The sequence below is a fragment of the Pelodiscus sinensis genome, chromosome 1, assembly GCF_052426305.1.
Source record: "Pelodiscus sinensis isolate ZL-2025 chromosome 1, ASM5242630v1, whole genome shotgun sequence".
NCBI lineage: Eukaryota > Metazoa > Chordata > Testudines > Trionychidae > Pelodiscus > Pelodiscus sinensis.
Window position 1 is genome coordinate 5,070,792 of NC_143052.1, and position 27,471 is coordinate 5,098,262.

Consider the following 27,471-nt stretch of genomic DNA (forward strand, 5'->3'; position numbering starts at 1 on the left):
ACTTGAGACTTGAACTGTAGTGACTTGAGACTCGACTTGGACTTGACAATGACGACTTGAAGACAACACCAGTATTATTTTTAAAAAGTAATTTTTGGGAAGACTATTCGGTTTTGTCAACCGAAACGAATTCATTTTGATTAGGGGTTTGGAATGGCTGCCTTATGAAGAAAGATTAAAAAAGACTGGGATTTTTCATCTTGGAAAAGAGGAGGATAAGGTGGGATATGATAGAGGTCTATAAAATCATGACAGGTATAGAGGAAGTGAATAAGGAAAAGTTACTTTCTTGCTCCCATAACACAAAGAACTAGGAAGTCACCAAATTAAATTAATAGGTAGCAGGTTTAAAACAAACAAAAGGAAGTTTTTCTTCATGCAGCACAAACAACCTGTGGAACTCCTTGCCTCAGGATGTTGTGAAGGCCAGGACTTTAACAGGGTTCAAAAAAGAACTAGATACATTCATGGAGGTTAGGTCCATCAATACTTACTAGCCACAATGGGTAGGGATGGTGTCCCTAGCCTCTGTTTGTCAGCAGTTGGGAAGTGGTGACGGGATGGATCACTGGATGATTCCCTGTTCTGTTCACTCCCTCTGGGGCAACTGGCATTGGCCACTGTTGGCAGACAGGACACTGGGCTAGATGGATCTTTGGTCTTACCCAGTTTGGCCATTCTTATGTTCTTATGTCCATTTCAGGATTCTTTTTCTGGGAGCCATTAATCGATATACGAGTGACAAAGTGGGTGATGTAATATCTTTTTATCGGATCAGCTTCTGTTGATGAAAGAGAGAGAAGTTGGTCCAATAAGAGATACTACTTCATCCACCTTGTGTGTCTGATATTCTGGGACCAGTACAGCTACAACCGTGCAAACAATAATCAATAGATCAAAGCTCTGTTCAGTGGAATGAGAAGTTCTCCACTTTTCAGTTGTAGGCCTCGTCTACACGACACCATGGATCGAGGCTGCAGCTATCAATCCGCTGGCTGTTGATTTATCTTGTCTGCTTAGATGTGATAAATCAATCTCTGAGTGCTCTCCCGTCGATGCTGGTACTCCACCAAGACAAGGGAGGAGCAGTGTCAACGGGAGAGCAGCCCCCGCCGACCTTACCGCACATAAGATGTCACAGCGAGGATGTCGAGTTCAGCTGCACTACTTGTGTAGCTGAAGTAGATCGAGGGTGCTATTTAATGTAGGCCTCACGATGCTATAATAACTTCACATTCATCATTTGAGTTGGCACTGAAAGTCTTCTATACATATAGTGAATCTTCACCACTTTGGGTCTTCTTTCGATAGGCCAGCCAAACTGGAAATGAAGTATGTCATGGGCGTGTCGGATTTGAAAAAAAAGCTCCCGGAAGCAGCATTTAGGAAAAGTAATTACACTCAAAACAAAGGTATGTACAAAATCATGTACAGGAGGAATACGGAGTGTTTAGTTCCTAATTTTTCATTATGTAGTTGTTTTTCTGAAAGCAGCCCTTTTTCTAGGGCGGCACGAGATACTTCTCATGTGGCCTATCAAAACTTGGAGCCATAGTACTTGCCTTCTCTATCACTGATCCTAGGTTACTCTCTTAACTCATCACACCTACAGTGACACAGGCTACATCTAGACTACAGCGTTTTATCGGAAAAAGGTACACAGATTGCAATTTGCATACCTTTTCCCGATAGTTTTGTCGGAAGAGGCTTTTCTGAAATTTGGCCCGTCTATACTGAGCCAAATTTTGGAAAAACCTCCTCTTTCAGAAGAGCCCTTCTTCCTCGTGGAATGAGGGAGACAGGGCTTCTGAAAGAGCGTGTCTGCTCTTCTGCAAAAAAAGCGGAAGAGCAGATGTGTTCCCTGGATGCGGCGGAGTTTTTCCGGGATACCTCCGTAGTCTAGACATGGCCTCATCCCTGAACCAGCAGGAGACTTTCAGCAGCCAAAATGTAAGGCCCATGGCACTAGTGAGCTTTGGGGAGCCCACAGAACTGAGTCGGCAAGGAGCAGCATCCAGCTCTCAGCTAAAGGGAGGGCTACTGTGACTCTTGGGCTATGTCTATATTGGCATGATTTTCCGAAAATGCTTTTAACGGAAAAGGTTTCCGTTAAAAGCATTTTCGGAAAAATCGTGTCTAGATTGGCAGGACGCTTTTCCGCAAAAGCACTTTTTGCAGAAAAGCGTCCATGGCCAATCTAGACACGGTTTTCCGCAAAAAAAGCCCCGATGGCCATTTTCGCGATCGGGGCTTTTTTGCGGAAAACAGTACTATGCTGTCTACACTGGCCCTTTTGTGCAAAAGTCTTTCGGAAAAAGACTTTTGCCCAAATGGGAGCAGCATAGTTTTTCCGGAAAAGCACAGATGATTTTACAGGAGATCGTCAGTGCTTTTCCGGAAATTCAAGTGGCCAGTGTAGACAGCTGGCAAGTTTTTCCAGCCAGTCTAGACACAGCCTTGGTGTCTGTGAGCAGGAGAAATTAAATGGGCAGATTCAGGCATCTGGGAGACACTTGGAAGATACTGTATTAAGGCAGGTATGAGGAATTGCCATAGGGAGGGGAGGGAAATAGGGATGTAATGATTAACCAGTAAGCTTCACCCTTAATGGTGAGGCTTCCCAGTTCTGGTTAACTGGTAGGAGCTGGAGCAGCTCTGTGCCCGCCCACTGCTCTAGCCCCGCGAGGCCCACCACAGGCAGGGGCTGCTCTGGCCAGCTGGAGCAGCCGTGGTCCAAGGTGGGGCCTACCCCTCCCCATACCAATTGCAGCCCTTGCCAGCCCCCTTCCTGGGGAGATGCTTCATTGTGGGCTCTAAAGTACTATATAATGTACTGTCGGGCTTTCCCCTTCTTTCTCTTTCTCTTTCTTTGCCCCAGTTGCCAGGGGTGGGTGGAGGGAGAACGAATGTGAAGAAGAGGGTTTCTGTTTTCAAGTGTGGGTCTGTTAGTTTGTATTTCTTTTGGCAAGGAACTTTAACCATTAGAATATGGGTTATGGATTCCTACTACCCATTTCTGCCATGTCTGATAGATTTAAAAATGAATTTGTAACGGGAAATTCTGCAACTGGTTTCAGTTGACGTTCGATCGGGCCCAGCGTTTCTGTTCCACTGCGTCACATCTGGAATCCAGGGCATAAAATAGGTGTGGTCGACATCCTTCATGGGCATGTTATGACAACTGCCCGGACTTTATATTGTGTGCTCTATACCTCTTGCCTACTCCGGACAACTCAGCAAAATCAATAAAAGTACATTACGATGCTTTTGTGTGTTGCAGCGTTTCAACCGTGAACTTCCCTATAAACTGGTGATAGCAGAAGATTGTCCCTGTGCTGTGAATTCATGCAAAGGTTTAGAAAAATCTCTGCTGTATTTACGCTTTTAAAACCCAGCATTTTCATTCTCTGAATTCTAATCATGCTGGTCAATGTGTTATGCTACAGGTTTTTTTCTTTGTTGTATGTCAGAAGCTCCTACAAGTCAGGTTATTTAAATATAAAGTGCTCTTTGTTTTCTTCCCAGTGTGTTATCAGGACACTTACTTCAGTTTGTATGAAGTGGAAATATCAAATAAAGACCAATATAAAATGGATCCATTATTAGAAAAGCTAAAGGAAAAGGAGTTGGTAAGGATTATTTTAAGTGATTGTAGTACAGGGGTAAATAATCATCTTTGATTTTTATGTGCACTTCCTTAGACTTTAAAGGGCCTCTTCCTAAATACTGCAAATTAGCATCTGAGTGACTTACCTTTGAAAGTGGCACGTTGTATGTTTTTAAGTGGGGATTGTAATTTATGGAGTGTAGACAGTAGATTCCAGGGTACAGGTTGGACCTCCCTGGTCCGGCACCCTTGGGACCTAAGTGGTCCCGGAGAAGGGATTTTGCCAGACCAGGGGAGGTCATTTCTGACTCCCCGGCTGCTGCTCCCTCCCCCCCAGCCCCATCCTGCCGCCCCACGGGGCTTCCTGGCTCCCCCGGGCATCCCAGCTGGGCTGCACGCTGGGCTTCCTGCCCCCTGAAGTCCAGCTGAACCTCCCTTTGTGTCCTGATGAGTTGGGGTTATTTTTTATAAAGCAGCAGTTCAGTGGGGTTTTGTACCGTTGCCCACAAAGTCATTTAGTTACAGGGCCTTTAGTGCACTCGATGCGTTACACCGGTGGAGTTGGATCGCTGCAATGCAAGCAGAAAGACCAGATACTGCGCAAAGGGTATCAGGTACCCTGCCCTCAGAGCGCTCCTCTATGGCTGATCGTAGGCCCAATCCAGCTAGGTACTTGGCAGCTGTCCTCCGGACTGGGGATGGGCAATAATTTTTAAAGGGGAGGGGGCACTCCTTGGTTAGTGGTCACAGGCCGCACTTTTCTCTGCTATTAATGGAGGGGGGGGAGGATCTGAGATGGAGGTTAGGTGCAGAAGGGAGCTCAAGGTAGGAGATTGGAGTAAAGGGGGGGGCGTGTGGGGTCTGGGACGGAATTTGGGTACAGGAAGGGCATGTGGGTTCAGGAGAGAGTTCTGACCTGGGGGGGGGGGGAAGGGCCTGGGAGGGAGTTTGGGTGCAGGAGGGGGTTGTGACCTGGAACAGGGGATTGGGGTGTGGGAGGTGTCAGGTGCAGGCTCTGGCTGGGAGGCATTTTCTGTAGGTGGCTTCCAGCTGATGGCTCAGTGGGTCCCTCAGGCAGGCTCCCTGGCTGTCACGGCCCCCCGTGCTGCATGTGCCCACAGGCACTGCCCCTGCAGTTCCCATTGACTGGTTTCTGGCCAATGAGAGCTGCAAGGATTCTACTGGGGGGCAGAGACACACACGCAGGCCCCAGCAGCCTTTGAGAGGCATATGGTCGCCAAGGAGCCTGCCCGAGGGACTCACTGGGGGTCCAAATGTCTGGTGGGTAGGATCCAGCCCGCAAACCATATTTGCTCATCCTCAGCTTCCTGAGTTTGAACCTCTGGAGGCAGATCCCTGATGTGAAGAAGAATTTCTCCCTTGCAGTGGCTGCAGGATGCTGGAATGTGTGTTCCGCATGGTGCACAGGCTTTCTTCCTGTGCTTCAATCTACCCCTGTCCCCGATCTGACTGTCATGCAGTTGGGACTTTAGGGGACGATTTGCTACCATCGAGGTGAGCTCCGCAACTTCTGGTCACTGAACCAGGATTTGTGAAGCTTCACTCCTCCTTTCCCCCGGTTCCCTGTCACCCCAACACTTCCCTTAAATAGCATCCTGCCTCATAGCCAAGGGGCCAGAGCCTCACCCGCTAGAAGCTGTCAAGGCTGTGGCTGACTTCAAGCAAAGTATGCTGAGCTACACCGGCTGAAGGCTGGCCCAGCATCTGGTAGCCTTCTACAGCTTCCCCTTGGCTGGGCTTCGGCCCTGTGTGACATGAGTGGACTCGGGGTGTAATTTGGGGCAGAGCTGAGGCCTGGCACTTCTAGGCTTGGCCATTCATGGACCTGGCACCTACATGTTTGAGCCCCGGTACCTCTGGGTTCACACTGGGTCGAGTGAAATCTCGGAGGAGTCTGTAAGGTCGGGGTGTTGCTGGGATGGTGAATAAGGACTGGGAAGTGAATGCAACTAAGAACATTTCAAATTGGTATTTAAAGAATTAAACCAGTCCAGTTGGGCTGAAAACCCTGCTCTGTGTTTCAGGGAGGAGGCGCGCGCATCGTTCTGCTCTGTGGCTTTTTATTCTACCGTTATTATCTACTCTGTATTGATGTTGGTTAATTGTAGGGATGTTCCTGTATCGTCGCTTAAATGATTAGCCGATAAGCCTGATCTTATCGGTTAATCCAGACAACTACACGCACTCCCCCCCTTGCTTCCTCTGTATCAGAGGCAGCAACGGGAGGGGGGAGGTGGTTGAGGGAAGAAGCAGGAGTCGGTGCCCATGGGGCTGGTTCCCCTTGAGCTCCGGATCCTGTGGAGTCACTTCCCCACTCCTGCACTGAGCGCAGAGGGTGAGGGGGCAGGCGGGAGCTGGTACACACGGGAAGCCAGCTCCCTGTGTGTCTTGGCTACCATGGAGCTGCCTGCCCTCTGCAGTGCTGCCTCTCTGTCAGAGGCAGCAGTGGCGGTGGCGGTACTCCTGATACAGAAGCAGGAGTGCGGGATGACAGGGGGCTCCCCGGCAGGGGGGCTGGGAACGCACAGGCTGCCAGCCCCGCCCCTGGGGACCATCGACTAATCGTGCGGCCGCTAAGATTTGGTGTGGTCACACGATTATTAAATTAAACGATATCTAACATCCCGAGTGAATTGCTGGTGATTTTGCTTCCCTGACCCCTCATTGAAAGTGAAACGAAAATTACCAGCCTTATTGTTTCACTTTCAGCTGTGTGTGGGCCGTGTCTTTGCCGTGCTGCCTAAAAGTGAAAGTGACATTGAGGATCCTTTGTGCTGTTTGAATTCACACGGCACCTAGCATATGCAGGATACACGCCTGACACGTATTCCGAACGCTTCGCTATTGATTAAAATTTTGAGTCAGTAGCTCAGAGCAGCAAAGGCCGGTACTAATTGAAACATGGCTTCCATTTGACTGGGGTTCATTTGACCTCATAAGTACAGAGTTGATGATGCTGGTGTGTTGCTAAGAGAATCGTTCTGTTACAGAGTTATCGCCGCTGGCACTCTTGTTGGCAGACAGCATAGGCAGGGAGGCCCTTCTCTAGAGGTGGTGGCACTGAGATAGTGCTGCGTGCTGTATGCCTTTTATGAGTAATTGATTTGCTTTAAAGAGAAAGAAAAAACTCACACTAGTCTCCTATGCACTTGTTCTAGGCAATCATCAAATATTTACAAGATCACGGGTTTCTTATTTTACTTGCATCCTCTGCGTTAACAGGGGACAAAGGTAAGAATTGAATAAGGCCTAAATAAATATTTTGACTGTTATGACCTTTTTTTTTAAATTGTAGAGCACTCTCTTTGTTTATAAACACGCTGCATTTTCTTTTTTTCCAGGTTTTGACTTAGACAAGCCCATCAATCTCCAAGCGTTGTTTTTATTCACTTCCTCTAGATCAGTAGGTGTGACAGGTAGGGTATTCTATTTGCATCTATTATATGTATAAAAAGATTGAACCGGTAGAAAACTTAGCGCTTATATTTTGATAACATGATTCCCGTTAGGCCTCTTTGCCTGCAGATTGTAGAACTCAAACAGTGATGGGATTATAAACAGTGGTTTCCCTGTTATAACTCTTTGAATGGCGCTCACATGTGTAAGTTAAGAACAGTAAGAACTAGAAGTGTAGTTTAGCAGCTTTGTTGAGTAAAGCACTCGCTATGTTCACTGCTATTTGTGGTCTCTACAATTTGCCTCTGTTCCGTGGAAACAAATGGAATTAATACAAAATGTTTGCGAATTTAAACATACATCAGTTATGAAATATGATGCAATTTCAACTTCTCCATAACATTTTATATCTGGATATTAAGTTTATATCATGCACTACAGCTGGAGACGGTGTTCATGTCTAAAGTTTATTTATTTAATCATATGAAAAATGGCATTTATTTACTTTTTATTGCTTCTATATAAATCCATGGTACGCCCACATCATTAATACTGTGTGCAGATGTGGTCACTTTATCTCAAAAAAAGATATCTTGGCATTCGAAAAGGTGCACAGAAGGGCCGCAAAAATGATGAGGGGGATGGAACGGCTGTCAGATGAGGAGAGATTAATAAAACTGGGATTTTTCAGTTGGAAAAGAGAAGATTCAGAGGGATATGATAGAAGCCTACAAAATCATGACTGGTGTGTAGAAAGTGAATAAGGAAAAGTTATTTACTTGTTCGCATAACACAAGAACTAGAGGTCACCAAATGAAATTAATAGGTAGCAGTCAACCTGTGGAACTCCTTGCCAGAGGATGTTGCAACGGCCAACAGGGTTGAAAATAGGGATGTAAAATCCTGTTTTATTAATTAAGCAGTTAAACATTGTGCTCCAGCCCTCCGCCGGTTAACTGTAACCAGTTAGCATCACCTGGTAAAGGTGATGCTAACAGGTTAACCGATTAACCAGTTAACCATTCACATCCCTAGTTCAAAAGAGAACTAGATAAGTTCACAGAAGATAGGTCCATCAAAGCCAGTTAGACAAGATGGGCAGGAATGTTTGCCAGAAGCTGGGAATGGGTGATGGGGAGGGATCACTTTATTTCCTGTTCTATTCATTCCTTCCGATGTACCTAGCATTGGCCACTGTCGGCAGACAGGCTACTGGGCTAGCTGGACTTTAGATCTGACTCAGTCTGGCCGTTCTTATGCCCTTGGACATCTGAGCGGTAAAGACTTTGAAAATGAACAGTGTCTGAGGCGAGCCTACCTATCTACACACCACTTGGCAGCAAGTTGCCCATCCCTGGCCCTCACACTCTGTCTAGCCGATCTGGTGCTCCCAAACAGCTGCGTGAAAAGCCCTTTGAAGTGAGGAATGTAGGATAAGTGCGATAGGCTTAGGATTGCTCAACCCAGAGAGCCCAGAACAGAGCGGCCCGGCAGGGAGCCTGGCTAAGACTGACAGCTGTCAATCATGGGGCCTTGCATTGCAGTTGTGTGATTGCAGCCGGCTAGCTAACCAGATCGGCTGCACAACAGGTGCCTCTGGAAAAACCCGGCAATGGCTGTTCATGGAAAGGGGGTGGGTTGAAAAGGACCATGAATTCCCATGAATTCCTCCCAACAGCAGGGACATGGAACAGAGATCAGTATCTGCAGCCAGACCTGTGTTTCCTGAGTGGGAGATAAAATTCGCTTCCCAGCTGAAGTCAGTGGTATCTGCAATAAGGCCAGGATTTCCCTCAGTGTGTCCAGTATTTATTTGTATTACCACCACACCTCCAGTTTATACCCTGTGTCCCCTGTTGTGCACCACGTAATGTACGACTGTTGTTTGGTAGAAATGTAGTTACTAAGCTAGGGTATGTCTACACTACCCCGCTAGTTCGAACTAGCGGGGTAATGTATGCATACCGCACTTGCTAATGAAGCCCGGGATTTGAATTTCCCGGGCTTCATTAGCATAAGCGGGGAGCCGCCATTTTTAAATCCCCGCTGCTTCGAACCCCGTGCAGCGCGGCTACACGGGGCTTGAACTAGGTAGTTCGGACTAGGGTGCCTATTCCGAACTACCGGTACACCTCGTTTCACGAGGAGTAACGGTAGTTCGGAATAGGGACCTAGTCCGAACTACCTAGTTCGAGCCCCGTGTAGCCGCGCTGCACGGGGTTCGAAGCAGCGGGGATTTAAAAATGGCGGCTCCCCGCTTATGCTAATGAAGCCTGGGAAATTCAAATCCCGGGCTTCATTAGCAAGTGCGGTATGCATACATTACCCCGCTAGTTCGAACTAGCGGGGTAGTGTAGACATACCCCTAATGACTTTCCCCAGCGGTCTGCGTAGTAAAGATGCTGCAAACTCTATTGAAGGTAGCAGCTAAACAGGTTGATAAACAGCACACCTCAATCCCAGTTACCTGAATTTTGAGCTCAAATTTTAAATGTGTATGGAACCAAAAATTCATTTACTCAAAACTCTGATTATCCCAGTATTTCATATGTCCTTGGAAACATTCTGATACTTGGATCTGATCTCTGTACAGTAGGTAATCTCGCACCCTTTTCTCTACACCCTCACGAACAATTTACACAATGGGGCAAACTAATGCAAGAATTTTAGCTTAGGATTTCTTTCTTGGCTCTGAGGGGCCTTGTGTATGTTTGAGGTCCGCATGGAATTCTCCTGACACGGTGTAGGAGTTACAATCATTCATGAGAGCAAGGAGAACGTTTTTGGGGAACCTGTCTGTGGGTTTTTCCAGACCTTTAACGTTTCTTTAGCATTGATATGTGGTCTGTCTGTCTGTGTGATTATAAGTCATTTGTTTATATTATTGAAGTACCTTTTTTCTCTTTGTAGTAGAAAAACAAGAAGTGAACTGTGAAAATGAACACAATGAGATCGCTTTAAAAGTAACCTCTATTTTGCCCGGCCTTCACTATGCCATACAAGAAGCAACAAAGTGTACCTCTGAGGAGGGAACCCATTCCAGCCTCTTGGTTAAGCGGTGCTTCCAGAAATTTGCCAAACTTGGTAAAAATTCACCTGCAGTGGCTGGCAAAAGTGACAATTTGTCCTGTTCTTTGGATCGATCACCAAATACGTTTGAAAATGTTTCTCCTTCTGAAAAATGCCCCAAACCATCATTTTCTCAACTGCAGTCTTACATTTCCGACCCCAGCAGCTATTCTTTGGAAATGTCCGTGGCTTTAGGATATTTGGCAGACAGTCCCGAATCCTCGTGCGGCGTTTCTGACAGAACTTGTGAAGCTGACTTCTCTTTGGTTTTGCCACCAGACTCGGTGCCTCCTGACATAGCAGCGGAGATAAGAGTTGAAACTGAAAAACCAAAGCACACTCCGGAACTAAACCATTTGCATGAAGATGCCCAGGGAGAAACAAACCCAGCAGGGAACCTGGAGATGCAGCGGAATAAGAGGAAATCCAGCAGAGACATTGTGACTAGCACAAAGAAGAAATGGGTCCCTTTGAAAATATTTTCTGTGGTGGACAGCAATAGAAAAGGGACCCCCCAAAAAATGAACATTTCTTTTCCTTTTCCCAAAAAACAAGGGCTCATGACAAATTCTAATGAGCCCACACTTAAATTAGCTAATTTGCAGTTTCCGCATAAAAGGAAAAGAGGTAAGCACTGTATAACCAGGCAGCTCAAAACACCTTCTCTCATATAATCCATGTCTGAAGTTTTAAACACATTGTGCTGGCATATTTAAGGAACCCCACTCAATTCTTGTCTGGGGTAACAATGTTAGCAATAATAATCAACTAGGTTTCAATCTGCAGCGGCAGTCAAAAAAGCAAACAAAATGTTAGGAATCATTAAAAAAGAATAAAAGAAGATCTTATTGCTTCTATATAAAACCATGGGACGCCCACATCTTGAATACTGCATACAGATGTGGTTGCCTCATCTCAAAAAAGATATCTTGGCATTGGAAAAGGTTCAGAAAAGGGCAATAAAATGATTAGGGGTTTGGAACAGGTGAAGAGAGATTAAAACGAATGGGATTTTTCAGCTTAGAAAAGAGGAGACTAAGAGGGGATATGATAGAGAACTATAAAATCATGACAGGTATGGAGAAAATGAATAAGTTATTTACTTGTTCCCATAACTAGGGGTTATAAAATGAAGTGAATAGGTAGCAGGTTTAAAACAAAGAAAAGGAAGGTTTTTTTCATGCAGCGCACAGTCAACCTGTGGAACTCCTTGCCAGAGGATGTTGTGAAGACCAGGACTTCAACAGGGTTTGAAAAAGAACTAGAAAAATTCATGAAGGGTAGGAATGGTGTCCCTAGCCTCTATTTGTCAGGGGCTGGAAATGGGTGACAGGGGAGATGATTCCCTGTTTTGTTCACTCCCTCTGGGGCATCTGGCACTGGTCACTGTTGGCAGACAGGACACTGGGCTAGATGGACCTTGGGTCTGACCCAGTCTGGCCATTCTTACATTCTTGTGTGTTCTTAGGTTTCAGTGTTGAGGGCCAGTAGAGCAGTTGGTGAGTCAGCACTTGTTGCTAAGCATCCCTTGTTGCTAGTTGACTGACTCATTTTCATTTGTGGTTTTCCTTCCGGCTTCCTTACTGGGGACTCTCATTCTGACTAGGATCCTGCCGACGCTCGGTGGAAAAACGTGGCAATAAACTTGCAGCCAAAATGCCTTGCACATGCCAAGTCCTTGTCATCTGTGGCCACACACTACAGCCATTCCAGACATTTGAAAAATGTAGTGTTTGATCGGTTAATCAATTAAGGGGGAGCAGGCAAGGGGGCTGTTCCAGCCTGGCCGGAGCAGCTCCTGCCTATGACACGCCCAGCTGCCCCATAGACAGAGGCTGCTCCGGCTAGGCTAGAGGGCCTCTGTCTGCGGCAGGCCCCACGGGACTGGAGCAGCCCTCTGCCCGTAGTGTTTGGAGAGCTGCTCCAACCCCCACTAGTTAACCAGAACCGGTAAGCATCATTAAGGGGGATGCTTATTAGTTAACCAATTAACCTTTCACATCCCTACTCTCAAGCCACGTGGGATGTTAAATAAATACACCTAGGCCTTCCCTCTGGGTGTGTGAGCAGGAGCGCAGTGACTTGTCCTGCGAGACCTGGTAACAGGTTGATTCTTGGACAGTGAAAGTGTTTAGAAATAGCGCACTAATAAGCATGTGACTTAAAGCTTAAATTTTAATGAGCACTTACTGGTTTCTTTCAGTCATATACAGGTAGAACCTCTCTAGTCTGGCACTTTCTGGTCCAGCAACATCTGTGGTCCAGCATGATTTTACTTAGCCGGATGTCCACTTTTCATGGGTGTGGCCACATTTCTCACAGTCCCATTATGTTTGCTTACAGGCTTCAGTCCTGGCTCTCCATGTTCTGTGCTGTTTTTAGCTCTCATTTACCCCTCAGTGTCTTCTAAGAGCCCTGTAAGCAGGAAGTGTTGGTAATGCTGATAGACAATATTGACCTCCCACAGTCTAGAAAATTGTCTGGTTTGGAGCCAGTGAGGTCTTGAGGATGCCGGATTAAAGAGGTTCAATCTGTACCCATTTTATAAAACGAAATTGTGATCGGGCATTATCTGTAGTGTGTTGTCAGCAGCAACTTCTGTGTTCCTATATCTATTGAAACGGGGGTTTCTTTTTAATGTTTTTTTTAAACTAATGCTCTTTACAAAGGCTTTTCTTTCTCCAAGGTGCAGAGGTTCTGTCTGCAGAATTTGTACACAGAACACAATCTGAACCTACAACTAAAGGAACTTCTTCACCTGAAGATAATGCTTTGGAAACCAAGAAACAAAGGCAACTGAAAAAAATAGATGCAAAAAAGGTTTACACTTCTGAGAAGGTCCCAGAGCAAACAAAAAGTAAGACAATAAAACCCGTAACTAAAGAGAGCTGTAAGTCGAAAGCCAGCAAGCAGTTGGAATCTGGTAAGAATAGTGTTCTTTGTGTAACTTTGCATTTTGGCTATGTCTAGACTGCCCCCTCTTGCACAAAAAATATGCAAATGAGGCAAAATGTAGAATATTGCTGTGCCTCATTTGCATAATTAATTAGGCTCCGTTTTTGCACAAGAGCAGTTCTTCCTCTTTTTTTCAGGAAGACCAGCTCTTGCACAAGAGGGGGTTTTTGTATAAAAACGGAGCCTAGTTAATTATGCAAATGAGGCACGATGATATTCTACGCTTCGCCTCATTTGCATTTTTTTTTGCACAAGAGGGGGCACTGTAGACATAGTCTTAGAGTATTAGGGCTATCATGAATGTCCATGATTAGTGCATGGTATTAGGGATGTAAAATCCCATTTCAGCAGTTAACCGATTAAACGTTACGTTTAACTGGTTAAGCGATTAAGTGGGATCCCACAGATGGGGAGCCTGGTCCAGCCACAGCCCCACAGCTGCCAGCCCCACAGGGCTTCCGATTAACCGGTTACCAGTCAGTGTCACCTGGTAAAGTTAACAGATTAACCGTTCACATCCCAACACCAGCCTCTTTGATACGCTTTATAATCTCTCCGATAATAAGCCTGGAAAATGTAACAATTCAGATTGCTCTTTTCACGTCTCAGAATGATTCATGCTTTTAAACTGCTTGAAAGCAAATTGCGTATTGTATCTTACAATATTTGGCATCTAACCCGATTTTTAGATGATTACACCATAAATCCAGTGCTTTTAAAAAGAGTGCCATTGCCACAACCCGAAAGAATAAACTAGAGGGAGTTTAAAAAGTAGGAATAAGAGCCTCCGGAAAAGGGCACTTTTTCCGGAGGATCAGGGCCAGTGTAGACGCTCTTTTCCGGCTTTTTTAAAAGCCGGAAAAAAGCGGCGGACATTTTTATTTAAATGCCGCGGGGGATATTTAAATCCCCCGCGCATTTCCCTACTACGACTCATGAAATTAACATGCCCCTTCCGGAAAAGGGGCCAGTGTAGACGTAGCCTTACAGTATAATTCTTTCTCCTTTCACAATCTGAAGAAATGGGTTGTGCCCATGAATGCTCATGATACCATCTACATGTTTTGTTAGTCTTTAAGGTGTTACTAGTCTATTGTTTTTTAAGTTCTTCCTGTTACAGACCAACTCCTCTACCCCTCTAAAGATATTATATTATGTTTGTGTTGTTTTTTTATGCACATGCCTAGAGACATGGTCATGGGTGCATTATAAACACTGAGCAGAGAAATAAACAAATATTTTTGCTCTCTGGAGGTCTAGACAGCACCCTTATCTCGGAATAAGTTATGCAATTTGCGCTATGCCCAGAGACAAATTGCGTAGCTCATTTCAAATGTATTTCAAAATAACACACTATTTCAAGACATCCCGTAACCCTCATGGAATGAGGGTTAGAGGGATGCCGGAATAGCGCTCCCGTTATTTCGAAATCTATTTCAAAATAATGGGCTCTGGTAAAAGATGTGGAATAGCTATTTTGGGATACCGGAGGTACCTGGAATAGTTCTGCTGTCTAGACGTACCCTGGCTGACTTCAAGGAGGCACCATAATTGTGCTGGGTCTGTGTGAAATTCAGTCTTTGAAATGCATGGATCTTTATGATGTGCTTGGAAGAACTGAGTGTGCATTACTAGGAATCATGGAGCGTGAGGTTGATTTCCTCTTTTTAAAGACTATAGAAATTATGCTGAGAATTAAAAGCAAACCACTGTTAATGCAACATTAAGATTGCAAAAGTAAATGAAAAAAGGGAGGAAATGTAAAAATGACACAGAGCTTTTACATTGTATGTAGATACAGGTTGAACCTCTCTAGGCAGGCACTCTTGGGACCTGACTGGTAACGAACGGGAGAATTTTCCGGACCATGGGAGGTCAATATTGTCTAGCAGCATTGCCAACCCTTCCACTGCTTCCTGGGCTCTTAGAAGACATTTAGGGGTAAATCAGAGCTACATAACAGCACAGAACTGTAAACAAACTTTATGGGGCATGGGAAATTTGGCCACGCCCATGATAAGTGAACATCCGGCTAACTAAAATTATTCTGGATGACGGATGTTTCGGACCAGAGTGCCAGACTAGAGAGGTTCAACCTGTAGTATATTTCATAACGGTGGAATTGTTTAAATGTATACTTGAACATATAGGCTGTGTCTACACTGGCCACTTATTCCGGAAAAGCAGTTGCTTTTCCAGAATAACTTGCCAGCTGTCTACACTGGCCGCTTGCTTTTCCGGAAAAGCAATGACGATCTAATGTAAAATCGTCATTGTTTTTCCGGAAAAACTATGCTGCTCCCGTTCAGGCAAAAGTTCTTTTCCGGAAAAACTGTTCCGGAAAAGGGCCAGTGTAGACAGCACAGTAGTCTTTTCCGCAAAAAAGCCCAGATGGCGAAAATGACGATCGGGGCTTTTTTGCGGAAAAGCACGTCTACTTTGGTCACGGACGCTTTTCCGGAAAAAGTGCTTTTCTGGAAAAGCATCCTGCCAATGTAGATGCGCCTTTTCTGGAAATACTTATAACGGAAAACTGTTCCGTTTTAAGCATTTCCGGAAAAGGGTGCCAGTGTAGACGTAGCCATATAGTATGAGCAATGTGCTAAAGTTAAGGTTGCATTACATTGTAAACTCACAGCCTCTCTCTGTATGTACAGCGCCTGACACAACGCAGCCCGAACCCTAAAATGTTACTGTACCAATAATAATAGGAAAATTAATTTTTGAATTTCTTGAACTTTAGTTTAAATTTGCAAACTTACCATTCAATAAATATTTTTCCTTGCATACTGGGTATATTTGATAGGGAAACCACTGAAAAGCAATAAATGCCATTTGGACAGTCGGACCTCTAAGGATTGTTCATGACAGAAATCTGTGGTGCTGGATTTAGTATCTGATTTTATTTTTCTTGTGCAGTAAAGGAAGACGTTTTGTCACTGTCCTCAGATGAGATTCCGTCGGAAAGTCAAGAGACAGTCAGTGGTTCTAATGAGACTTGCGCGGAAAGCGTGACTGCTCAAGACGTCAGCCGGACTCTAAAAGAAAGTAACTGCGAATCGCATGCTTTGAATATGCTGGCTGATCTAGCTCTGAGCTCTTGCATTCCTCCATTTTCCCATGACGATAGTAGAGTTTCCTCTCCCTGTGACCTGACAAGAGAGCGACGTTCTCTTCGTAAAAGGAAGCCTTCACGAATTGCTTCGGATCATGAATACCACCGGGTGGACAAACAGCTAAAGGGAGAATCCTTTTCTAGCAAAACACAGAATCAGAAACTTTCTTCTCCTGAAAAATCCGATGCGAGAAAAGACCTTGCCGCCTTCCCAGAAGAAAAAAGCCCTGTCATTTCCAGCAAGAAGAACTGCACCAGTCCTAGCTCTGCAAAAGCCGGTCCATTGCTTTCCCAGGAGGCGGTAGATACTCCAGATATGAACAAGCATTGTTCTATCGCCTCTGAGCACTCCTACGCTTTGCAGCTGTCAGAACATTCTAAAAAATACACCCTCCCCAAAGGAGGCCTGGGCCCCGCTGCTTTCCGAAATGGCGCGAAAAGTGCTAAAGCCGGCCCGCTGGTTGGGAAAGTCTTGCCTTTCCGGCATCAGCAGAACCACACTCACGCGCAGAAGCAATGTCACGACGTGGTGGTGAAACGCAGACGAGGCACACTGTTTTCCCGGTGCAAGGAAGACTTCTCCAAGTCTCACACGATCAAGAGCTGCGAGGGGTCGGTGCAGGTGACGTGCCGATGGGACGCGGAGTACGTCTTCAGTTTAGATAGCAAATACACCAACAATTCTTTAGAGAAAACCGTCATTCGTGCTCTGCATGGGTAAGCGGTTCGGTGGTGGGTAAACAGTGCGCATGTCTCGCCCTAACTTCCCTCCAGCACTTCTGGAGCACTTTGGAACAGGGATTTCTTTGGAGTTGGTCTACACTAGAGAGTTAGATTGACATAAGGCAGCTTATGTGAATCTGTGCCAGTGTCTACACTGCTCCCACTGATATAAGTGCCCGTCTACACCAGCATAATTGCACCTCTGTGAGAGGCAGAGGGCTTAGTAGTTAGGGCAAGGCAGTGTTTGCGTAGACCAGGGGAGGGCAATATTTTTTGAAGGGGAGGGCCACTTCACAAATTTCTGAAGTGGTCATAGGCCACCCCAGAAGGGGTGGGACCTCAGGTGGAAGGGGCGGGGCCTCGGCAGAAGGGGCAGGGCCAGGAGGCTTCCCATGATTCCTGCCCATAGACTCTCATTGGCCTGTGGGTAGGGGGAGCACATGAAGTCTTTGCTCCCCCAACCGCCCTCGGTGTCTAGAGAGAACTACCAGATGTTTTGAACCACTGGAGGTTCCCTCTAGGTGCCTCCAACCCCTGGCGTTGGGAGGAGACTTTGTTCACTCATCCCGCCCCCAGAGCAATCAGGGCCCGAGGGTGGGGAAGTGTGCAAAGTCTCTTACCTCTTGTCCCTGCCCTGCCAGGGGCACACGGTGCCTAGAGGGAACCGCCAGCTGTTTTGAACAGCTGGCGGTTCCCTCTGGTGTCACATACCCCTGACAAAGGGAGGAGACTTTGTGCGCTCCCCCATCCCAAGGTTTGGATTGGCCTGGGAACAGGAGGATGGCAGGGAGGGTGCGGGTTGGTTCAACCGGCTTGGCGGACTGGATCCAGCCTGAGGAAGCAGTCTTGCCCACCCTTGGGGTGTGTCTAAACTACATGCCTCCGTCGACGGAGGCATGTAGATTAGCCAGATCGGCAGAGGGAAATGAAGCCGCGATCAAAATAATCGCGGCTTCATTTAAATTTAAATGGCTGCCCCGCTCTGCCGATCAGCTGTTTGTCGGCAGATCGGGGCAGTCTGGACGCGCCGCGCTGACAAAGAAGCCTTTCTTGATCGGCACAGGTATGCCTCGTGAAACCAGGTTTACCTGTGCCGATCAAGAAAGGCTTCTTTGTCGGCGCGGCGCGTCCAGACTGCCCCGATCTGCCGACAAACAGCTGATCGGCAGAGCGGGGCAGCCATTTAAATTTAAATGAAGCCGCGATTATTTTAATCGCGGCTTCATTTCCCTCTGCCGATCTGGCTAATCTACATGCCTCCGTCGACGGAGGCATGTAGTTTAGACGTACCCTTGGTGTAGACGCAGCATTCCTTACAACGGCTGCTGGCTAGCTTGTCAATTTCATGACTCCACTGGGGCTATGAAACTTACAAGGAAGCCAGGTTCTAGCTCCCCAGCCGGACTTCTGCCAGGTCTCTGCTCCAAGCCGGGCTGTCACCTGGTTTGGGCTGCAGACTGGACTCTGGGTGTGGAGCTCCCTGCCGAGGCCAGAAGCCCCGGAGAGCTTTCCCCCTGCTCCAGTGAACTGAAAATCCAAAACAGAAGCCACTGATTTATGGCTACATTCCACCTTTTTTCAGACAAGGAAAAACAAAAACAACCAGCCACTTAGTTTATAATTGAGACCTCTGCTAACAGCTCCCTCTATTTGAATCCATTGAGCTGATATGCATTAGTCTTGCACAACCAGCGACAGCAATTAAGTGCATTTATTTTTCCCCCCAGGCCTTGGGATCCAGATATGCCCGATGATGTGGAAGAAATGAAGCTTATTCTTCACATGTGGGTAGCTCTGTTTTACAGCAAACCAAGCAAATTCCTAAGAACTACGAGAAAGGTGGTAGAACACAGTAACCCCGAAAAGTATGTCTCAATAAACAGTAGTCTGGATGCTTTGGAATTGAGCGATGATTGCGAAAGCTCTTTTGAGCTAGAAAAGTGCCTTGCCGACTCTCAATCTGAGGCCAACCAGACTTCCAGCCAGACGGCGGATCCTTCGGAACTAAGCGATGACTGTGAAGGATCTTCTGGCTTGGAAAAAAGTCCTGTCGATTCCCAGTGCAATCAGATTTCCAGCAGTGTCCAAAGCACGGTGTCGTCTGCCTCTGAGAAGTTGCTTTCTTGTGATGAACCATCATCCACGAGTTGCATAAAGTCCTATAGAGACGCTGACTACGATGACACCAGCAGCCCTCCTTTGAAAGACGGGCCCCAGGAGGTTATTGTTGATGGATGTGTAGATATTGTCCATTCATTCAGTAAGGTAAGAGCCCGGATTACAGGGGGTGTAGCTATTTAGGAAATACGACAGCACTTGGAGGGTACATGGAGCCTTTGTAACAAACACCTGCCTCTAAGATCCATACTGAAGTAATGTAAAAACGGGGTGCAAGAGGGCCTTGTTTCCCCCTCCAGCGGCCCTGGCTTCTTCTGCGGGGCCCATTGAAATGGGAACTGGGAGGAATTGAATCTTTTGATGGAGAGGGAAGTAGCCAGATGATGAAAGGTCTAGAAGACATGAGCTATGAGGGAAGACTGAGGCTATGTCTACACTCGCGGCTTCTTGCGCAAGTACAGCCGTTCTTGCACAAGAATCTGCAGAGCGTCCACACTGCCCGCCCGCTCTTGCGCAAGTAAATTTACAGTCCGGCGTGGAAAGAGAGGGCTCCTTGCACAAGAGCTACGCTCTTTTTTGACAAGTGTAAGCCCTCTTGCGCAAGAGCTCTTGTGCAAGAGGGAAGTGTGGACGCTCAGCAGGGATTTCTTGCGCAAGAAAGCCCTATGGCTAAAACGGCCACCAGAGCTTTCTTGCGTAAGAAAGCGTCCACACTGCCATGGCAGTGTGGACATTTTCTTGCGTAAGAGTTCTTGCACAAGAACTCTTGTGCAAGATGTTCTTGCGCAAGAAGCCGCAAGTGTAGACATAGCCTGAAAGAATTGGGCTTGTTAGTTAGGAAAGGAGAAGACCGAGAGGGGATATTAGAGCAGCTTTCAAGTAGCTAAAAGAGTGTCACAAGGAGGAGGGAGAAAAATTGTTCTCCTTGGCCTCTGAGGATCGGACAAGAAGCAATGGGCTTAAACTGCAGCAAGGGAGGTTTAGGTTGCACATTAGGAAAAACTTCCTGTCAGGGTGGTTAAACACTGGAATAAATTGCCCAGGGAGATTGTGGAATCTCCATCACTGGAGATACTTAAGAGCAGGTTAGACAGACACCTGTCAGGGATGGGCAATAATTTTAGACGGGGGGACCACTTCAGTAATTTTTGAAGTGGCCCCAGGCCGCCATAGAAGGGGTGGTGCCTCTGGCAAGAGGGGTGGGGCCAGGACACTTCCGTACTCCCCGTCCCACAGACCCTGATTGGCGTGGGTGTGGGGGAGCATGTGAAGTCTTTGCCCCTTTCCCCCCTCCCCACACCTAGAGAAGACTGCCAGACATTCTGAACAGCTGCCGGTTCCCTCTGGGCACTTGCCCCCTTGCAGGGCAGTAGGAGCTAAGCGGGTGGATCTGGTCTGTGGACACCCTGCCACTTCCCTTCCCCTAGGCCAATCGTGGGGAGCGGGAGGAGCACGCAAAGTCGCATGTTAGTTACATATTACGGCACGTGCAGATTGGGCTTTAACGTGGTACTTCTTGTGCCCCCTTGGGCTCGTTTACTGGTGGGATAATGGGCTCTTCAGGGGAGCGATTTCTAAAGCACACAAACATGGCGCATGCTAACTGGTCCATCTAGACCTGTGGTGGGCAACCCGGAGCCTGCACGCCCCCTGTCTGCCTCCCTCCCCTATGTGGCTATTCCAGCTCTGGGAAGGAGGAGGCAGAGCGGGGGCGGTGCACGAATCAGCAGATTCAGGGTGCTCCAAAAGTGCTGTGAGGGAGGGAGAGAAGTCAGCAGTACAGGGCTCCGGTGCCCTGGTGCGCGAGACAGGTGTGGGGGAGCGGGGCAGACAGGGGGTGCATGGACTGCAGGTTGCCCGTCACTGGAATCATGCAGCCCACTGAGACAAAGACAGCCCACTCATATGGCCCACTCAATAGTCTTGGTTAGGGATGTGACCAATTAGTTGACTAGTCGACGATCCGATAATTAGAAAGTCAACACGCTATTTGACTAGTCGTTTCCCCCCTCCTTGCTGCCTCTATCAGAAAAAGGCAGCGGGGGCGGGGAGGGAGGTTGAGGGGGTGCTTCAAAGCGGCAGCGCTGCGTGGAGGGCGGGGTCAGCTGGGAACTCCCCTGGTGACCCCGGGCTCCATGCGGCACTGCTGCTTTGAAACACCGCAGGGGCGCGGGGCCAACAGGGGCTGCTTGAGTCCCCCGCTGACCCCATGCTCCCCACAGCCCCTGAGGCTGTTGCTACACTTCAAAGGCAGAGGCGCCCTTGTCGACTAATCGAATAGTCGATGCAAATTGCATCGACTATTCGATTAGCCCATTCATTGATATTTTACATGCTTAGTCTTGGTTGCCCATCGCTGATCTAGACCCTACTGGTGCACTTTAACGTAGTGCTGGTTGAAACGATATACCATCAAAGCCCACCGGCAGGTACACAGATCAATTCACGTACAACACATTAGTGCGCTTTTAGAGATCTCTTCCCTGGAGAGCCCATCACCTCCCCAGGTAAACAAGCCCCACACGGACAAGCCCTCAGATGAGCATGACCAGTGTTGATTTCTTTATTACTTGTACTGTGATAGTGCCCAGAGGCTATAATTAGGGTCAGGAAATTGTGTTCTTCCTTGTACAAATATCAGAGGTAGTTCCAGGCTCTAAAGAACTTGCAGTCTAATTCAAGGCAAGACACAGTAAGCGAGGGTAAAATCGGAAAGGGAAGACAAAGGTAGTAGAGATGAGAGCGTGAGGTTAGATTCGCTGTGCGCGCCATGATTTGGTTTCAAGGCAGTTTTAAAAAAAAAAATAAGATACAAATAAACAAAACAGAAAATGAGGGGTTCCTACCTGGCATCTCCCTAGCTGCTGTTAGCTGCCAGTATCCCATAAGTATCACAGAAGCAGATCTTGAGGAGGAATTGGAAGGATGGAGGACATGAAATGGGCTCACTTGTCTATTTTGAGGACAGAATTTGGCAGTCAAATACTTGGGATGTGAATTTAAATTCATTTTCCTAGGTTTGTACTAACAGGTTGACTCATGAAAGGTTGAGGATTAAAAATGTTGCAGAGATCTTTTGTTTCCGACATTCGTCTCTCTCAATAGCTACGTGTTGAAATTTCTAATTTCAGGTCGATGAAGAGGACAGTGAAAGAGAGGAATTGCCGGAGCCTGTAATTTCTATCAGTAGCTCTGCCTACGACCCTTCTGGTAAACCCAACAATACAAAGATAAGACCTGAAGAACTTTCCTTTGATGTCTCAGAGGAAACATGTCATGCTCTTGATTTAAGTAAAGTTTCACAGAGCAAGACTGCATTTTCCCAGATTGGATTTCCGAAGAAGCAGGAAGATGAACAGCCTGTGATTATTAACGATGGTACTGTCATTCCCGAGGAAAGAAAGGGATTGGACAACATGACTCTCTCTCCGGAGCATAAAGCCAGTTGTCATGCTGATGGGGAGGAATCACTACGTCTTTGTGAAGCGGTACAGTTAGAAGTGAATACAAAGAGCACAAAACAGGATAGCCCCTGTGGAAAAGAGAGTGAATCATATGATCCATTAGAAAATCAAGGAGAGGAGGAGGAGGAGGAGGAGGAGGAAAAAGAGAACGAGGAGGAGGATTTTGATTATGAAGGTATAAATGTAGAACCTATTGATTTAGCACTTTCTGAAAGCAATGATGCTGATCTGGAACATGAAGATATGGACCAAGAGCCAACCAGTTTAGAACTGCTCAAGGAAACTTGCCTACCTGAAGAGAGCAAAGCAACCAGTCCTGTGGACTCAGAGGAACCCTTTGATAGCATGTTAACTCTAACATTATCACCTGGTTCAAGTCCTGCCAACGAAGTACCTTCTGATGAAATCACACCGTCTCCAGACTCACTTCCAGAGAACCCAGAGGTCACTGACAAATCAGCTGCAGAAACTCATGATGCAGATTTGGAACAAGAAGATACAGATCTGGATCCAATCACTTTAGTATTTCCTACAGAAACTTGCCTCTCCGAAGAAAGCAATGCAACCAGTCCAGTTGACTTGAAGCCACCCTCTGATTGTGAATTAACTTTATCACCTGGGGCAAGTCCTGTCCGGGAAGTACCTTCTGATGAAATCACACCGTCTGCAGATGCGCTTCCAGAGAACCAAGAGGCCATTGTCCAACCAGCTGAAGAAATGAAGTCCTTGGCACAAAGTGACTCCGTAGAAGACAGCCATGTTTCTCAGGAAGACCAAGGAACTGGTTCTGCTGATGACACTTCTCTGAGGATTGAAGAATCAGATCAAGTGCAAAGCCATACAGCGCCCCAAGGAGAGCAAACAAGCTCTTCTACTGACACGGTAGAGCTGCTGACCAAAGCTGCAGGAGCAAACGAAATCCCGTGCTTAGTCTTTGAAAATACTCAATTGGAAGCGAACTGTGCGGCTGAGAAGAGCTGTGACAATTTTCAGATTACCGGCGTCTGTTCTTTTGCTAAAAAGTCACCATGTAATGATGAGTTAAACCAGGTAACTATGGTCACGACACACGAAGAAGATGAAACCTCTCTTTGCCAATTGGTAACACCAGCTTGTACCTTATCAATGGATAATGAAAAATCTTTCGCTAACGAACATTTGGACTTGAAACAGATGAACTGGGTAAACCATCAGTATCCGCACAGTCCTGTTTTGAGTGAGGAAGAGACAAGTCCAGCTGATAAGCCCACGCATGCTGACCCAGGAGGGCTAGTTGGTACTCCTTTTCAGGAACATAGCCAGCCTATTAGCAGAGAGACTGAACCACACAGAAGTACATTAGAGCCAAATGAGCACGATCCGGCGCTTTGCAAAAATACAAATTCTGACCACACTGATCAAAGAGATGAATTGAAAGTACATGCCATCTCTGAGGGTCAAACAGCCTTGTCTGCTGGGGATGGTTCCTCAAGTTCTTGTGATACCGAGCAACCAAAGAAAGACAAATGTCTAGAACGTGAAATCTCTGTCGTCAAAATGGCAGATTTACTGGAGAGCGAGGAAGAGATTTCTCCTGCGAACAAACCCGCCAACCCGGAACTGTTGACGGGTGTTGCTTTTCAGCCACATTGTATCCCCATCAACACAGAGGCAGAGGTGCAAAAAAATGCATTAAAGCAAAGTGAGGAGGATTCCGATTTTTCCAGAAGTATGAATTCTGCCCACGCGGATCAACTAGAGGTGATGGAGGTAGCATCTTCTGCTGCGGAAGACGAGGCAGGTTCCTGTTACACAGAACAGGCAAAACCAGATATGTGTTTAGAACAGGACATCCCTGCCAGTAAAGTAGCAGACTTACCAGAGACGGATGACAAAGAGCCCACGTCCTGTGAGGAATTTGATCCAGGAAGCACTAGCCATGCTGCGAGCACTGGGTCTATCCCAGAAGAAGAGGAGGAACAGTTCACACAAGCATGCGACCGGAGCTCAGTTTATGAACTCACAGAACGGCAGAGTGATTATAAGACAGAAGACTCTAATATGTTTGTTGATTTGCATCAAACTGATGCATCGGGCACTAGGGAAGAAATTCATGTTTCCTCTCTTGGCATGCCTACAGCATCATGTGTACACGCAGACTCTAGAGAGGCTCTAGAACTTAGTGATACTGACAGTATTTTGAAGGAACATTTGCCCAACCTAGGTACACCATTCCCTCACCACGATAGAGGTGGGCATTTGACCTTTGAAAATTTATCCTATGAGTCTTTTTCTGGAGACTCTGAGCAGGAGTACTTTGGAGAGATTACACATCCCACAGCTAAATGTCAGGGGTCTTGGAGCACAAGAGCCATTGATGCGATCCGTGCAACAACCACCACCAGGACTAATTACGATTGGTCGTGTATAAGCTCAGAATACAAAAACAGTAAGCGTGGTGAGTGGGGCGCCAAAAGATTTTCCCTTGTAGAGTCAGGTTGGTGTGTGGGGTTTAGGGATGATGATAGATACGTGCCACCTTTTGTCAATATTAAAGACGATCAGGGCACCCCACGGGATTATAGAAACTTTACTGTTACCAAAAAACACAAAGACAAAACTAGAAGGTTACACTCTTCAAAGAGGCCTGGCCATTCTGTGGAACGCTCTGATTTAATAAGCTCCTTGACTAGGACCTGGAAGGTTATCGATGATCTTACCCAGAACACTTTAGACATGGAATGTCTGCGCTTCAGTTATAAGCTAAAACAAGTAATAAAGAGCCAGAAATCACGACTTTCTACCTCCAGCAGTATCTTTCCAAACAAGTTTTCTCCCCAGCTAACGGCTGAGACTTTGCCCCTGAGAGAGGCCCCTGACATATCTAGTCTAAATGCACCATCCAGGAGTAGGAGCCCCCTTTTGGTAACGGTGGTGCGTTCGGATACAAGGCAGCATGGTCCCCGTTGGCACCCAAGAGGCGACAGCTACGCGGGTTTTGCTGAGCCTCCGCCCTGCGTCCCATGGCGGGATACATTTCGCAACGAACGCAGCGCTGCCAGAGTCAAAAGGCAGGGCCATGACTATGCTCTTCCTTTGCACCTCAGTAAGTTAAAATATGACGATAAGCTAAAAGAATCCCGGGGGGATATTTCGGTCATTCTGAACGAATATGCCGAGTTCCCCAGCGCGATGCTGAACAGTGTACATGCGGGTAACAAAGGAAGAGGTCCGAGCACTACCTCAGAGGAGCCTGCTGGCAAAAGGAAAAAATGTACCTCTTTCCCCAAACGAACCACCTCCTATGAGCACATGATCAGTGATCTATGCAACACTCTACACTACCGACTGAAAAGTGTTGTGAAAGAGGCCTGCAAAAATGCTTGTATGTTCTACCTAGTGGAAACAGAAGAGGATCCTTTCTTTGTGAGAATGAAGGTAAGGCGGCAACTTCTAAATCTTCCTCATTTGGTTAAGATCATGAGTGAATTTAGTGTGTCTTGTACTGTTATGGAGATATATCAATCTCATAGAGCTGGAAGGGACCTTGAGAGGTCATTGAGTCTAGTCCCCTGCCCTCATAGCAGGACCAAATACCATCCCCCACAGATTTGCCTGAGATCCCTCAATGGTCCTTTCAAGGATTGAACTCACAAGCCTGGGTTTAGCAAGCAAGCGTGCAAACCACTGAGCTATCCCTCTCCTCTGTTGATCTGGTACCACTGGCTGGAGCCAGGTACAGTGCAGGAGGTCTCTGTGCAAGCTTCCGCCAACAGTTTGGCTAATGCCGACTGGTAGTATCCGCCTGCCGTGTCAGTCCTAGGGGCTGGTCCCCCGACGGGAGCGAGCAGGAATGGAGGCACCTGCACCCATGGTTCCCAGCTGCTGCTGTGCAGCGCACTCCAGGCAGCGCTGAGGATGGGCTGCCCCAGCTCCACCCCTTCTGTGCAAAGCCCCGCCCCTTCTGCCTGAGGCTCTGCCCCTTCCAGGAGCATAGAGCCAGCTCCTCCCCTCGCCCACGGTCCCAGTGACTCTGTCGGCCTTCCTGCCAAGGGAGTTTCAATCTGGATCAGTAACACCCCATTTTGGCTCTCTAGAGCCATAATTCAAACCAAAATATGCAAACCCATGCGGTAGTTTTGTGATGCATAAACTAGAGGGAACTAGGATCAGCAGTAATTGATTCATTTTCATTTGAGACCAAAGAAAAGATGGAAACTTCCCGCATTAAAGGCTAATCTGGCACCTCCGATTTTTTTCTGTTCATAACGGTAAGAAAATTGGCAAACCACACAATGAGCTATCCACAGCGTGCCGGATGGCCAAGGGTTGAGTTTGGCAGACTGCACTGGAGCAGCAGTTTTTGTATACCTCATCATTTTTTTACAAAAATATGTATGCAAGGAAGTATGTTAAGGCAGCATTTGCTTCATCTTCTTCATGGTTCTCCACAGATTAAGAATGGTTCTGGCTCCTTGCTTGTTCCAGAGGTGTCTCCTCTGGCTTGAAATGCCTTTTTTTTGGTCCGCATTTGGCACAATGACGACCATCTGTTTCAGATTTAGGTCTTGCTTACTTGCTCCGGTGACATGGTTCATCCAAACGGGGCCATGCTCACATTTCAGGTGGGGCAAATTATAGTGGCCAACTATTTCGGGTGGTTAGTCACAGAGAACCCAATGTGCTCTGGTGTCTCCTGTTTGGTTTTGATCGCAGTTCAAGATGCTGATGATGCTTTTGAAAAACCATTTCCAGGTTTGATGCCTGTTTAATCTGAGAAACAGGCTTTTCTCATTGCACCTGATTGTGACAGCCGAGTTTAGCCAAGAGTCCAAGCATTTTGGATAGCTGTGTGCTACTGGAAGATGCTTTTCAGTGGAGGGCGTTGACACTGGAATTTGTTTCAGCTGCATTGGCAGTAGCATTGGTGGAGAGCTAGTGTAGACAGACACTAGCATCTTTACTACAGGTTCAACCTCTCTAGTCCAGAACTCTCTGGTCCGGCAACATCCGTCATCCGGAAT

At 46.9% G+C, this 27,471-nt stretch overlaps 1 protein-coding gene across 3 annotated transcripts in view; it reads left to right on the plus strand.

Annotated features, from left to right (window-relative positions):
- Positions 1-27,471, plus strand: part of TASOR2 (transcription activation suppressor family member 2) — a 93,000-nt gene that overhangs the window by 46,221 nt on the left and 19,308 nt on the right. For all 3 annotated transcript variants that reach the window (XM_075925098.2, XM_089777983.1, XM_025183209.3), the window contains exons 10-18: positions 1,312-1,412; positions 3,526-3,629; positions 6,787-6,859; positions 6,970-7,044; positions 9,935-10,720; positions 12,780-13,016; positions 15,968-16,880; positions 18,614-19,151; positions 22,136-25,885. In XM_075925098.2, coding sequence (XP_075781213.2) covers positions 1,312-1,412; positions 3,526-3,629; positions 6,787-6,859; positions 6,970-7,044; positions 9,935-10,720; positions 12,780-13,016; positions 15,968-16,880; positions 18,614-19,151; positions 22,136-25,885 — 6,577 coding nt within the window. The remainder of the gene's footprint in view (positions 1-1,311; positions 1,413-3,525; positions 3,630-6,786; positions 6,860-6,969; positions 7,045-9,934; positions 10,721-12,779; positions 13,017-15,967; positions 16,881-18,613; positions 19,152-22,135; positions 25,886-27,471) is intronic.